At 39.1% G+C, this 14,584-nt stretch overlaps 1 protein-coding gene across 3 annotated transcripts in view; it reads right to left on the minus strand.

The window, feature by feature from the left end:
• The window catches only part of qki2 (QKI, KH domain containing, RNA binding 2), a 30,473-nt gene that overhangs the window by 6,896 nt on the left and 8,993 nt on the right, over positions 1–14,584 (minus strand). For all 3 annotated transcript variants that reach the window (XR_008909377.1, XM_056770938.1, XM_056770939.1), the window contains exons 2-6: positions 12,424–12,566; positions 8,065–8,181; positions 3,493–3,636; positions 811–898; positions 69–365 (exon numbers count right to left, since the gene is read on the minus strand). Coding sequence is in view for 2 of the 3 variants with exons in the window: in XM_056770938.1 (XP_056626916.1) it covers positions 69–365; positions 811–898; positions 3,493–3,636; positions 8,065–8,181; positions 12,424–12,566 (789 nt within the window). In the remaining variant the exon portion in view is untranslated. The remainder of the gene's footprint in view (positions 1–68; positions 366–810; positions 899–3,492; positions 3,637–8,064; positions 8,182–12,423; positions 12,567–14,584) is intronic.

Genomic DNA, 14,584 nt, shown 5'->3' on the forward strand with positions numbered 1-14,584 from the left:
GACCAACCCCAGCGCTAAATTAACAATCCGTAGACAATGAAGACAAAAAACACTGAAACATCGCTTACCTAAAACACCACTGGAGTCAATGGGGTATTCAAGGATGGAGGTTGCAGGTCCCAAGGTGTAGGGGTAATCGTAGGGTGCATAGATGATGCCCGATTCCGGGTTCTGGGGTATGAGGGTGGCGTGGTGGGGCGAGCCCGTGGGCATGAGGGCGGAGGCATGGATCTGTCGGATGAGGGGCATGAGGGTGGGGGCAGAGGGCGCGGGGGAACGCAGGGCCCCGTGGGGCATGCCCGGTGAGGGGCCTGTGATGATACGGGGAGCTTGTGCGGAAGCGGCCAGGGAGAAGGCTAATGCTTCTGAACAGAATGAGACATACAAGAGCAACAGATAAAGATGTGATGGACATTGGAGATTAAAGTCCTAACCAGAATATCAATAAAGTGAGCCCTTGCAAATATTGTAAATAAGTAGCCAAAAGAAAAGCAAAAGACAATAAAAAGAGATGCATAGATACAAAATTTCTCCTTTCCGATTATTGGGAGTGATATCTGCTGATACTGAAGATTTAATTATTATTTCTTAATATGACTATTAATATTGAACACCAAACTGGTGCCGTTGCTTAATATTTTGTATTGATTGACAGGATTTATCAGCCTTGATCATCGGCCGATAGCGTGAAAAATTCCTTTAATCATCCGATACCGATTATCGGCCGATATATCCGTGCATCTCTAAGAAAAAGGAAGTCAAAATTTGTGTTTGCTTTTTTTGGTCGAGGGTTGATGATGTCATTCTTACGTGACTTGACATTGGCATCTCTGTATGTGCCGTTGAGTATGGCCAGCTCCATCAACTGCATTTTCTTCAGGCTGTCCTCACCTTCCGCCTGCGCACACACAAATGATGTCATTTTTAAATGAAACTCTTATTTTTTTCATATTCAAAAAATTCCCATCACGCTATGAAAACCATTTTGTACTTTTTAACCACAAAGCAGACACACCCTGTTCAGAAATGTGAGTGGGTTGAAACTGTTTCTGTTCGGGGTCAGCTTTGTAGAAAAATACAACCCAAACAGAACTAGCTAAAACCGCCTCGGATCAGAATTTGGAAGTTGCTGGCCTGATGTGTGCCCACAGGCGGGGCGCCGGGGGTCTGAAGTTTCACGCTTGCTAACAGCTAACGGATGATTTACTCTGCCACTGTTCAAACAAGCCAAAGAGGTTAAAGCAACAGATCGCGTTACCCTCAACAATGTCGACCGGGCTCAACGCCCATACTCTCCGTCTGTCCACAGACAACGCATACATTACAATACATTTCACCTCTGGTGAATAAGTCTAAGCTTATTGTAATAACTGATACATCAACTTAATCAAAAAACCTAGTTCTCCTCTGTGTTTACATGTATCTATGGCATATAGCTACTGTATCACAACATGATTCATATCACCGTGAAACACCTGGAAGAGCAGAGATACATCGACTCCAACGGCATTAAAAATCCCAACTATGAGAAGCACAAACAAGGAGAAAGATCAGCAAGTTTGTAGCTTCTGGACGGTGAAGTCTGACATCAAAGCAGGTCAGGGAGGGGCTCAGTGACAGTCCACAGAAGGATATAAACTATGTCAGCAAGCAGAAAACCAAAGAGCTTTACGAAGCACGATCAACGTGTGTATGTGCATAGATCTCTCTTCTCCCTGCTTGCTTTGGAAAGATCTGCCAACTAAACGCTAAAGAGAATATCATCAGTCATACAATGAATTAGAGATGATAATGTGAAAAGTGAATCGGGCCTTAAAAGGTTCTTTGATGCCATTGAAGAACCTTTTGGTTCCATAAAGAACCTTTGACAACCTTTGACATGGTTATTCTATGGCATCGCTGTGAAGAACCTTTTGAGTACCTCTATATTTAAGAGTGTATCTAACTAAAACATGTTAAAATCAAGAACCTGAAAATAATCCGTCTCGGTGGTTGGGAGAATAAAAACCCATTACAAGACTAAAATGAATGCGTTGATGGCATTACAACAAGATGATTGGTTTAAATTACAAATTAAAGAACTGAACATTGAAGTGGGAAAAAACATGCTGGGTGCCAACGCTTTAGTTTAGTCACCATTCAATTCAGGAAAGAAACAGATTAGACACATTTGCCTAGAGATTGATGCGTTGCTATGGGGACACTTCTATGTCTCAGTATATAATTACAGAATCGTCTCATTCCAATCAGATGAAAAACCACATTCTACTCTCTAGGGAGATGTTTTCTAGTTCAAGGCCCAAAGCATTAGGAAGATAGTCTTCTACATCATATCACTAGATAGTTTGATGAAAATAAACAAAGTAGTGGGTTTACATTTGAGCCGAGCGTTTCCGAAGTAAACAGCGGTAAACTTTATAAAGAGCTTATTCTCCATTCACGATTCAATTGCAGAGAAAGGGCAGAGCTGTCAATCATGCATCAGTGCATCTCCTTGAGGGTTACCACGGTAACACCACAGGGACTCCAAAAACCCTCTCTCTCTGAGAGCGGAGGGATCACAATCCAGTGACAAACTACTTTAAAAATGATGTACAAAAAATATACTTGGTCCCAAGTCGACATCACATGTTATTTCTCCTTTCTTAATGGGATGCATTTCTGAGTAAAACTGCAGTGAAATGAAATGGAAAAAATTTGATGAATTAACATTTGTATTATGTTGCTTGGTTTTACTGATGGTGAAAATAGAGTATGCATCTTAAAGGGACAGTCCACCAAAAACAAATCTGTCATCATTTATTAACCTTCACGTCAATTTAAAACCTGTATTTGACTCTTGTGTAACACAAAAGAAGATATTTTGAGAAAATATATAATGGACATCAATGGGAGCCGATGTCGTTTGGTTACCAACATTATTTAAAATTTTAGAAAAAAGAAAGTTATACAGGTATGAAATGACATGAGGATGGATGCGTAAATGATGGCCAGTTTTTTTGGGATGACCTATCCCTTAATTGCTGAATGTCTTTATCTAACAGATACTCCTTGTAAACCACACTTATGTCACTTCCTTCAGACACAAAGTTAAATTTCCATTCAGCTCAGAGTAGCACAAAGGTGCTTCAATCCCCTGTGGGACTCTTTTGAGCCTTGACCCTTCAGTCTTGGCGCTCCTGATTAATTTATAAGCAAAGGTATTTAAGCCTATAAAAACGGCCTATTGCGCTCACCTTTGCACATCTGGAGTCATGTGTGCCGACTAGTTCTACTTAATTCTCATGGAGAAAAAAACTCCTCTCTACACGCTCACCTGAGGACGCTGATTAACCAGCAGGAAAATGAAAGACCGGCTAAGTGCAAATACATTTACCATGATCTAAACACCATTTTTTAAACTCACCCCGCGGGTCTTGTTCGCAGAGACCTATCAATGCGTTTTGTCACGCCACACATTTATCGAAAGTTGAGAAAACAGACATTACTCACCGCAGGGACCAGCAGCTTCGTGACTTCCTCCACGGCTCTCTTGAGTTTGATCTCAGCGCGGTTCTGAGAATCTTCCACAGTGATGAGGACGTGGAGGTCTTCGTTCAGATGTTCCCAGTTCGGTTTCCCCCTGTTCTGCTCTTCCTGCCCGTGAAAAAAAAAGAAGATAACTCTTATCACAGAGCTCATATGATAACACAAGTGTTCTACTGCAGAATTGCGACATCCCACATGGAAAAATAAAGGTTGGTCTACTGTTAATAAAACCTACTTGTTTATGAGTCTATACGCGATTTGTGTTTTGTAAATACTGTGAACACGGTAAACTCCGTCTAAGAAGTTGTGTTTCTAAATGTATCCCCTTTGAAGGCACCGTCGCTACAGTCATCAAACGCACCATCTGTGTAAAAAAATCCCCGTCTTAAACAATACATGTTGGGACAATTGCTGTCTGACTTGAAATAGCCTGCTGTGAACAATGATCATTATAAGGCTTCTGTAGGTGTGGGCTATGATTAGTTTTGTGCGGCTTTTGGATGTTTTGTGCAACTTTTAGATTCAGTCTGCAGTGTGGTTCAAAACATTGGTCTGTGTAGGCTTGTCTACATTCTGCTCTATTTTGTGCTCCATTCAGCTGTTTTCAACATAAGAAATTATACTTTGTAAACTTGCGACAAGTTGATTATAAAAAAGTTTTTTCAATATACTTTAGTATTTACTATAATAAACTATAAAAGGAAAAAATGTATAATCTCGTACTTGCTACACTTTTTTAATTTATACTATAGTATTCTGTAGTATTAAAGGGATAGTTCACCAAAATATAAAAATTATGTCATGTATTTACCCTCAGGTCATGTTGAACACAAAAGATGATGTTTAGTGTCCATACAATGGAAGTTCATGGAGTTCAATGTTGTTTGGTTTCCAACATTCTTCAAAATATATTTTGCAAAATATATATTTTTTTATCATTTTGATGTGAATTATTCCTTTCCTTTGAGTGAATTGATCGACTGTAGTAAATACAGTAGCATGCTTTAAAACTTACTATAGTTATTTTTATACCGCTCTTTACAATTTGCATTGTATTAAAGCAGCTATACAGGGGGAAAAACAAACAATAAAGATATAGCTCTAAAAAGAATGAAATGAAAGTAAAAGAAAAGTAAAGAAAATCCAGTACATACACATATACAGACACGTACACATACATATTCTATATACATAAATACACACAAAATTATATTAGTCTTTATTATAGTAAATACTAAAGAAAAGAAACAGGGACCGGATTGGGAAATTACTTGAGCCCGGATCGTCCGCATAAGCACCACCCTTCAACATGTCAAAGCTTGTGCGCCGGGCCACATCGATGTCTTTATAATGTTTTTCCAGAGCAGTTTTCAACATCTACCGCATATAAGAGCACAGACCGCTTCCTATGACTTGCGGTAACCAGTTTCCATGGAAGCTTTTTCATGGACTCTGTTCAGCTGTTCAACTGTTCAGCCGACACACGGACCAAACATCAACAGACAGAGTGCCTTTGCCATAGCAACGGTGAGCTTGGAATCAAGTGACTGTCTATCTCAACGTTCTGGCCTGTAACGGGAGTGACACGCCGGTTGCCATAGCAACAGGCGTTCGGGCCCAAGTGCCGAGTCTTTATTGAATGCATTGTCTCCAGCTGGGTTTTTCATCACAGCAGGGCTTATGTTTACGACACGGAGCTCGGACCTACAGAACAATCAATAACTGTGAACTCGCTCTCCTTCGACTCAGGGCCCAACTTCAAGAGATCTTAGAAATCACCTGGGACTCAAGGGTAAAGTTTGAACGAGAAAAACAATGACATGGAGCAGTCACATCCTCGCCACCGGTCTCAGATCGCAGTAGGGGGCAATGAATTTCTTAATAATTGGCTGCCACCTCCTTGGAAGAGAATAATTATGTGATCAAATATATGCGTTCAATAAGGGAACATTACATCCTATGCACAGTTGACTACAAGCTAATAATAACTGTGACTTTTTCAAAGCGCGGAATCAAAGCAACTGCACAATGCATAGCGGTCTTCTTCGGCCTACTTTTGAGGGTGTGCCGTTTTGTGCACAACACAGCAAATCCCAAAAAGGAAGATGCCAGTATGATGCGCTTAATTATAGATCTACAACTATGCCTTTAGATCAACGTTAAAGGCCAATCCAAAACAAACTATAAATCACATAAAGTTCATATCACTATGATTTAAGAAAAACCTCTCAAGCCCTTAACACTGTGCACCTTGGTCTATTTTAGAGTTATATTCAAATACAGACTTCCAGTCAAACAGTCAAAAATTATAATTCATTTGCAACCAACAAACTTGTGAACCCAACATACACCCGCAGAAACAAATTAAGACCATTTCAAATTTATATTTAATATTAGTATTATTAGTATTAGTATTGTGGCCATTCCAATCCAGTTTCGGTTGAACTTCAACAAAATCAAACCTCAGGAGTGACAAATTCATTCAACAGCAATAATACTTTTTTTCCTTTTCCTAAATACAAATATTACTGTTGTATTGCTTAAAGGTGAATACGAACTTGTTTTCCATGCAGTATTTGAGGTCTTACAAAATACAGAGCATCTAAAGAAACGGTTCACCTAAAAATAAATATTTTCTCGTCATTTACTGACGGCTTTCTAAACCCCTATGACTAACTTTTATCGGTGGAACAAAAGGGGAATGTCTATTCTGCTCCTTCCCGTACAAAAGTAAATGTTGACCACGGATGTCAAACATGATTTCCACAGAACAACTTAGGGTTTGTTGCTACTTCTTTCTTTCTTCTTACTATGGCTTAAGAAAACTTATAATATATTAAATAGTAAAAAATTAACCTCAAAAACTTCAGTTGAAAAGCTGCTTGACTTTAAAAAGATTTTAAAGTCAATTTAATACAGTATGAGTTCAAGTTAATAGTAAAGCTAATGTGATTAAAGTATTTTTAAGGTAGCTTTTGAACAAATAAAAATGTACACACTTATATGCTTCCTTCATTTTTATTTGACAGTCCCTGGTCTCCATCCACTCATATTCTTGTAAAAAGAGCAGCTCAGCCTCAGTACTAAACCCTTTTGGTGAACCCCTAATGCTAAACCTTCCCTGTGTCTATCACACAGACTACACAGAACATGTGACAGTAAATCTAATTTAAGCAGAGAAAACAGATGCATGTGTTGCTTGACTTTTTTGTCCGTGGCTGTAACTTCCCTGTTTCCTCTCCTTCTTTCTAAACCATTATTTTCAGAGTATTGATATCTAAATCTCTGTCCGTAGCACAGAAATAAAGTTTTCACTACTAGGTCACGACGGTTTCAACATCGAATCTAAGACAATATTCCAAAACCCTCTTCACAGATTTTATTCTGACAAGCTATATTATGAAACAGCCTTTTTAAAACAGGCCCCTAGCGTGTGCTGTCACAAAACAACCGTGTCAAACTTGAGGAAACAGCTGAAGTTTTAACTTTCATCGTAATTGTCTGTTCTGCGCTTCCTAGACGTCCGGGCAGCCCGTCTGGCTAAGAATGCTGAGCCGCTAAGTCTGCGTGTCTGTCCTGACTGATGAAACAGCCTCCATAAGCATCTCTGCGGAGGGCTGGTGCGATAAACGTGGGTTGTGTAATAACAGTGAGAGAATGGCCCTTGGCCTGAGGCATCTCACTTCATTGTGTTCCATTAATTCCCCATCAGTCTGAATTAGCGACGAAGAATCTCTTCGATGCCTGGAAACCGCCATTTTTGTGTATGCTCCTAGTATTTCATGTGTACGATTGTGTAGGCAGTGAGAGTTGTGTAATGAAGAGTAATAAATTTACATTTGCATTTAGGCAATTGGCAGACGCTTTTATCCAAACCGACTTCCATTGCTTTATCCTATACATTTCACATAGGTATTTGCAATCCCCTGGGATCGAACCCACAACATTGCGTTGTTAACGCAATGGTCTTACCACTGAGCTACAGGAAAGCTTAAACATTTTTTTTTATGCGAGACGACATGTTTTGCTTGTGTTTGGGGAAAGATGGACCACAACAACAGTTGTTGTTGTGTGAAACAGGACGAATGAAACAGACTACCCTTAGTATGAACCCCACATTGTTGTTTATTTTCAAGAGTAGCCTGTACCTGTTTGCTCTTCGAAAAAGCAGACAGACTGAGATCAAACATCTCAGATGTAGATACCATTAAAGCTTACAGCATAACAGCCTTTAGTAGCACTTTGTGTACTATTCTTGCTATTGTTAAAAACCGAATGGTGAACACACTGCAAAAAAAGTGAAACAGTGTACTCTGAGCTTGAAAAATAGCATTTTACTTTCTGTAATGGCACTCATTTTCATTTTAATGCGAGTCATTTTTCCTCTGTGTCAGGCAGCCTTGGAGGCAAGCGGAGCATCTGCCTCCGTCCTACGCTGGATAAGGCCATGCGGTCACAGTCAGGAATTCCATTAAAGTGGAATTGAAAAAGAAAGAAAGAAAGGAGAAGGAAAGGACGAATGAACGAATGGCTCACCTTCTTCTTGTCTCTCATGGAGCATTTTCCCCGCACCATAATCTTGCAGCCCGTCTCGGCCTCCAGTTGTTTGGCAGTCAGGCCGCGGGGCCCCAGGATTCTTCCCACGAAATTAAACTGTGGAGAGACATCAAAAAGGTAGAGAAAACAAGGGACTTCATTATGTCATAAAATATGCATTTCCAACCATCTGAGCGCTAAAGATCTGTTAAGTTCTACAACAAACATGTTATCAAATAAATATAAACCTGTTAACACTAGTACAACACAAATGATAACAAAATGACTGGTTTTAATCAGTGTGCCAATGGTTTCAAAACAAAGGTTAAGACTGAGAGAGAGAGAACGATGGTGACATCCCAAGGGCTAAAAACACGGACCATCATCCTCATCTGATGATTCTCCCATATTGAAGCTTTAAGTTGATCTAGAATGTAAAGTGCTGGATGGTAACAAAGTTGTACAATTCAATCAAGGGGGGATTTAGTTAACCCTGGCAGAATGTGTGGAATGTCTAATCCCCTTTTATGAGCGGGGAACATCTAAAGACCAAATGCGGTTTTGGAATGTACCATTTGCAACTGGGAAACCATCACATTACTCCTGACGTGAATCGGATGAAACAAACAAAATGTTAACAAAGAGATCAGACAACACTGAAATAACTATATAAGTATTATGGAAAGGGAGTTCACAGTCGTGTGTATTGATCCTGTCAAATGTTGTGACTTCTTTGCATCATCGGTTTGTGACATTCCTCAACTCTCTGAGAAAATGACATCAGGGCAGTAGAGTCGAGCAGTCTCTCCGGATATTACTACCGAGCTGTGAAACATTTCAACGTTCTCCCCTCATTGGAGCCATTTCTACACCTCCCATTAGATAACAGGGACAAAAAATTCCACTGCTCAAGCCTTGTAAAAATGTTACATCTGAAAAGCATTTGTCAAAACCATGCAATACTTTCCCGCTAAAGGAAATATAAAACTCTGGGTTTGAGAAGTCAACTGTCAAGCGATGTGAATGACTGGCCGGCTTTGATTCGACCCCTGGCGTGATTTATCGGTCAGGCCCTTTAACAGACACAGGGCCAGGACAAGCGGGTTTTGGCGTTTGCGGTCTGGCTCTTTCAGCATTTAACCTTATCTGTCACAAGGGCTGAGTGATAAGCCAGGCAGCTGCCTCTCTCTCAGGGTCACAATGCATTCTCTTCCTTTTAAAGCTGAAGTCCTCTCAGGACGTCCGCAGCTGCTATGGACCGTGATGCCTCTGTGCTGTATATTTAGAACTGAGCGCATCAGGCTACTGTTTGGATGGCTGGCTGTCTGACAGCATCCTTGAGTCCTTGTACAATAGTAATTTGTGTTTTTGTGCAATGTTTATGTGGGTAGTGATTGCCAAGCAGCGTAATAGTGATGTCAGAATGGTTTTTGCTGAATCATGATGCGTAATAAGGCTTAACATTGACGTTTATGCACTTGACTGATGTTTTCATTCAAAGTGACTAACAGTGCCAAGAGGTTGCTATTGAAGGACAATAATTAAAACTGAATAGAACCAACAGAAAAAAGGTTAATGCCTACGTCCATATATGAAGGGGATGTTCCTTAAAGCTAAAACAGCAATTCAATTTATATACGGTCTTTGAATGCTTAAAATACATGGGACAGAAAATATTGATGACTCATACTTTTCTTTCTCAATAAAATGCCCTCTAAAACAGGGGCCCCTGACAGTATTCAATAATATTAAAAGTTCCCCTCTTCCGCCCACAAAAACTGAGAATTTCTACCCAGTAAAAAATATTCCAGAGCTTGATAATAACTGGATTTTTTTTCTTTTAATATAGAAATGGAAAAATAATAAGAAATATCTTGGTATTTCAATGCTCATTTTGTCTAATTTTAAATTAGTCATCCTGGGGCCCCCTTGAAAGTCAGCTGGGCCCCCTTGTGTGCCACTGGCCCCCTGTTGAGAACTACTTACAAATGCTGAATTCTGAAAAGAAGCTATTTAAAGGGACAGTTGCCCCCACATTTTTATTATTTCATTATTTATTCACTCTCGTGTTGTTCAAAACATGTATGTTACTCATTCTTCTGTGAAACATAAAATAGATATTTTGAGTGGATTTTTGTCCATACAGTGGAAGTCTATAGTGTAAATGTTGTTTGGTTACCAACATTCTTCAAATGATCTTCCTTTGTGTTATTTAGAAGAAAGAAAGTCATTCAGGTTTGGAATGACATGAGGGTGTGTAAATAATGAAAGAATTTACAATGATCAAAAATGCAAAAGAATTTGAACAAAAATCTAATTAAATCTTTACATCATCTAAAGAGTCTCTCCGAAGGATCTCTATTAAGAGACACCGCGAGCATGCAGCACAGTAAAATAAATCACCAAACCACCACCCCTCCCACCTTCCCATCAATTTCGCATTTGTTTTCACATGGACCACAGTGACAGGGATAATGTTCTAGATCATTCTCTCCAAAGGAATCAGGCTGTGAAGGACAGAGTGCATGTCTCTCTCACACACACACTTGACACTGGGGCAAGAGTGTCAGTAGCTCTGATACGGTTCAGAAGGATTATCAGTTCTCTAGTTCTATTAAAAGAGAGAAAAGCCGCTCTCAAAACAATTTTGATGATTGATGGAGGAGATAAGGTGAGGATCTGTTATGTCTCTAACAGATCTATAAAAGACAATGACAGGCAAAGCGTAAAAACAAAAAAAGTGATAGGACAAAAAGGCCATAATGGCTTTAATGAGACCATTTTAAGTGTTTATGAAGTTTAAAATAGTGTAAAAATACTGTAAAATATTGAGCTATAGCAAAAACAACAGCAAAAGATTGAAATATCAGTGTTTCCCAAACACCCATTCTCTTTGTGCTCGAGAATAAAACTAATGGTTGAGCCAGACTAAAAATAATAATTGTCAAATATCGCACACGAACACGGCCAACTTGGGATGGCGCTGTGTTGTTCCCAATGACTCTGTTGCTTTATGAAGTTTGCGACCTCAATAAGTCACTCAGCAATAGGAAATTCTTAGCAGGTTGTCAAATGTATCACATTTAATACACCAGACACCCGGCATGAAATCAAACGCACCTCTGTGTTGTCATCCATCAGACTTATCTATTCAAAAGCTTTTCTTTCTTCAAAATGTATTTAATTGACACAAAAACCACTTTTGCAACATTAGAACGAGATGTCCTAATACTTTGTTTAAAATTTCCAATTTCCAATTCTTTTTTTCGAAAACAATAGCAGTAGTTAGTTAAAGTGACAGTTAACCCAAAAATAAAAATCCTGTCATCATTTACTCACTCTTGAGGTGTTCCAAATCTGTTAACATTCATTTGGTCTGATGAACACAGAGAAAGATATTTGGAAGAATGCTTGTAACCAAACAGTTCCTGGCCACCTTTAAAAACCATGGTAAGAAAAATGACCATGGTAGTCAAAAGTGCCCCAGAATTGTTTGCTTTCATACATTCTACAAAATATCTTCTTTTGTGTTCAACCGAACAAAGAAATTTATAAAGCAATTTTACTAATATGTTTGTAGCTGGTGGCCAAGAACTGTTTGGTTTCAAGCATTCTTCCAAATATCTTTCTCTGTGAGTTTTGTGGGTGAACTATGACTAGAAAAGATTTGAAAAGCTGCGATGTATAAATAACAGGCTGTGCGTCACCAAACAGTGGACAGACTCACAGCATTAAGCAATTTTTACCACGCTAATTATTGTCTTTTGATTATTGCCGTCTTGGTAGGGAGGAGTTAATTGGTTGTGGTCTACTGCAGGCATCTCCTGCTCCCCTGAGTCAACAGCTGAAGTGAGACAATCATAGCACAAACAAGAAAACGCTCGTCCCCTAGGACACACCTGTGATGATAGACTTCTTGACATAATTTATTGACACCGTATTTTCATAGACAGAATTCCAGATTCCAGTTATTTAAATTACCTACAAAAGTCTATGTTAGTGATTATAAATACACCATATTTGTTTTATTTACAAGTACGGATCGGCTTGTGAATACATTTAAAGTCTAGATTAAACAAAAGGCTCTTTTAAGTGCATGTATATTCCAATTCCAAAACCATAAATGTGATGATAACTTAAATCAAGATACTCTTCAGCTATAAAACAGCTTTAATGATCACGATTCACTTGATGTACCCTGCATGTACCTTTCATATCACGTTTGCTTTGCTTTGAAACACAGACGCATACTTGCATATCAAATTTGTCATTTTTTGTTACAATACTTTTCCCATCCTACTTTGTGCAGGCACAGTTATTTATAGGTTAACACCGTGACCGCTGGGTGCATATACTTACGTCTGGGTACTCTTTGACGGGCACATAGAGTTTCTCTTGGAGTTGTGCGATGGGCCCCACAGCGTCCGGGAGTTCAGACGTCCTTTTGTCTGTGCTGCCGTTCATCGTGTCATTGTACATGTCCTTCCGTACCCGACCGATCTCTGCCAAACACAGACAAAAAAAACTAAATTATACAAAGGAGCTCTGGGAAATACGTTCCGGAAGGCGTGAGAACGAAATATGGACAAAACATTTAAAGGCTGTAAAGAAAAATAAGTTCATCCGAATTGAAAATTCTGTTAATGTTTATTCAGCCTCATGTTCAAAACCAGAAAAATTTTTTTTTGGAGGAACACAAAAGGTTAATTTCTGATTGAATATCTTAGACACTCTTTTTCCCAAAGGCCACCTTCCGCCACGGTAAAAACGTGAACTATTCCTTTAAAATAAAACATGAGAAAGCTAAAGGAAAATAACATCACCACACTTTTTGCTTTGCAGTAATTATTAAAGTTCTTCTCGCATATAAAACATGGCTGATAAATGAAGCACTAAAGTTGCATCTTTTTTATTACAAACAACTTTCTGTTTCAAGCAACTTGGAAAACTCTTAATGAGCTCATGCAACTAATGCCCCTAAAGGGCAAAAGAGCCCAGCCAGCCATGGTGAGATGCACCGTGATGTGCATTCGCAAAAAGTGAATCAGACACCGGCCCACTGAATGCTCTCTGGTCCAGGCCATGAAATTCCAAAGAGACTCGCATAAAAGACTTCGGCCGTAATTATTATTTAACAAAAGCTCTCTGGAGGATATTGGGAAGCAGAAGAAGTTTATTAGAATGGATTTTCACTGATGTACAATATGGCTCAAAACGACAACATCAAAGTCTGTAGATTAATATGACCTCAATATAACCCAGAGCTGAGCTTCCTACAGCATCCCATCAGACCTTCCCAATATACCTAAAAAAAAAACTGCAAGATCTGAAATGCAATAACCCATCAGTACTTGGCACGCTTTCTTTAAAGCCACACCCACAACCGTCCAAAGAATGAGGGCCGTTTCAACAAGCATGTGTCTGAATTAACTGAACACATGCACACTTACTGTACACTCAATCAACACATGCTTTTGGCATGACACCATCTGAGAGAATTCCCTAACACATGGTTCTTTGATCTGTGATGTCTATAATAATTCACTGCCTGCCTGGTAACACGTCATCATTGGTTATCAAAGCTGACGAAAACCGACGCAATATGAAATCAGCAAGGATCAACACGAAACAAATCTAAATGCCACAATAAGGCTTTTAAAAGCTTTAGCGTAGGCTGATTGAGTTACACGTTTTGCCCTTTTAGGTTGACATGAATGTGAAATCATTGGTCACGTTGTTCTAAATATTGAAAGGTGATTAAACAACTTGCCAGAAGTTTAAGTTTGTTTTTGTGTAAAACCGACATGATCTTGCTGGCGATATAAAAAGCAACATTTTGTCTGGGGTTTACTCAGGTGCGTGTGTAGACTTCTTAGATTTAGTTATTTGGCAAACACTTTTATCCAAAGCGACTTACAAGTAGGAGAGCATAGAAACATTTTGTCAACACGCTCAACAGTACCGTTAGTTTACAAGGCCATGCTACTAGGAGGATTAAAGCTGGAGTAAGCAAAGGAGAGAAAGAACAAGCTTTTTTTTGACAGATAGACAGACAGAGTTATTGGTTAGTCAAATTAGTCTCTCTCACACACACACACACACAGACTCAAATCGCATAAATATATAAATAATGGTCTTCAGCAGCAGTTAGAAGGACTACTTAGTGTAATAAGAGCAAAAGTAATGTAATCTAATTCTACAAAGGTAATAATATTTTTAGATATATCTTCCAGCAAGAGATGTGATATAAATACACATGTACTACTGACTGTTCTCATCACGGATATTCTTCCCCGCAGAACAGCTGAGACGATATATAAGGTGACATATAATTTCCACCTTCAGTTTGGCTGTTATTAGAACAACCATCAAATGCGCGAAAAACAACCATTACATGCAACTGGTCAAAACACCAAAGCCACTACAGACACAAAGAGTGAGAGAGTCCTCCTACTGCTGCTGAAGACCATTATTTATATATATATATATATGCGATTTCAGTCTGTGTGTGTGTGTGTGA

This window comes from Triplophysa dalaica, chromosome 17 (genome assembly GCF_015846415.1).
Source record: "Triplophysa dalaica isolate WHDGS20190420 chromosome 17, ASM1584641v1, whole genome shotgun sequence".
Taxonomy (NCBI): Eukaryota; Metazoa; Chordata; class Actinopteri; order Cypriniformes; family Nemacheilidae; genus Triplophysa; species Triplophysa dalaica.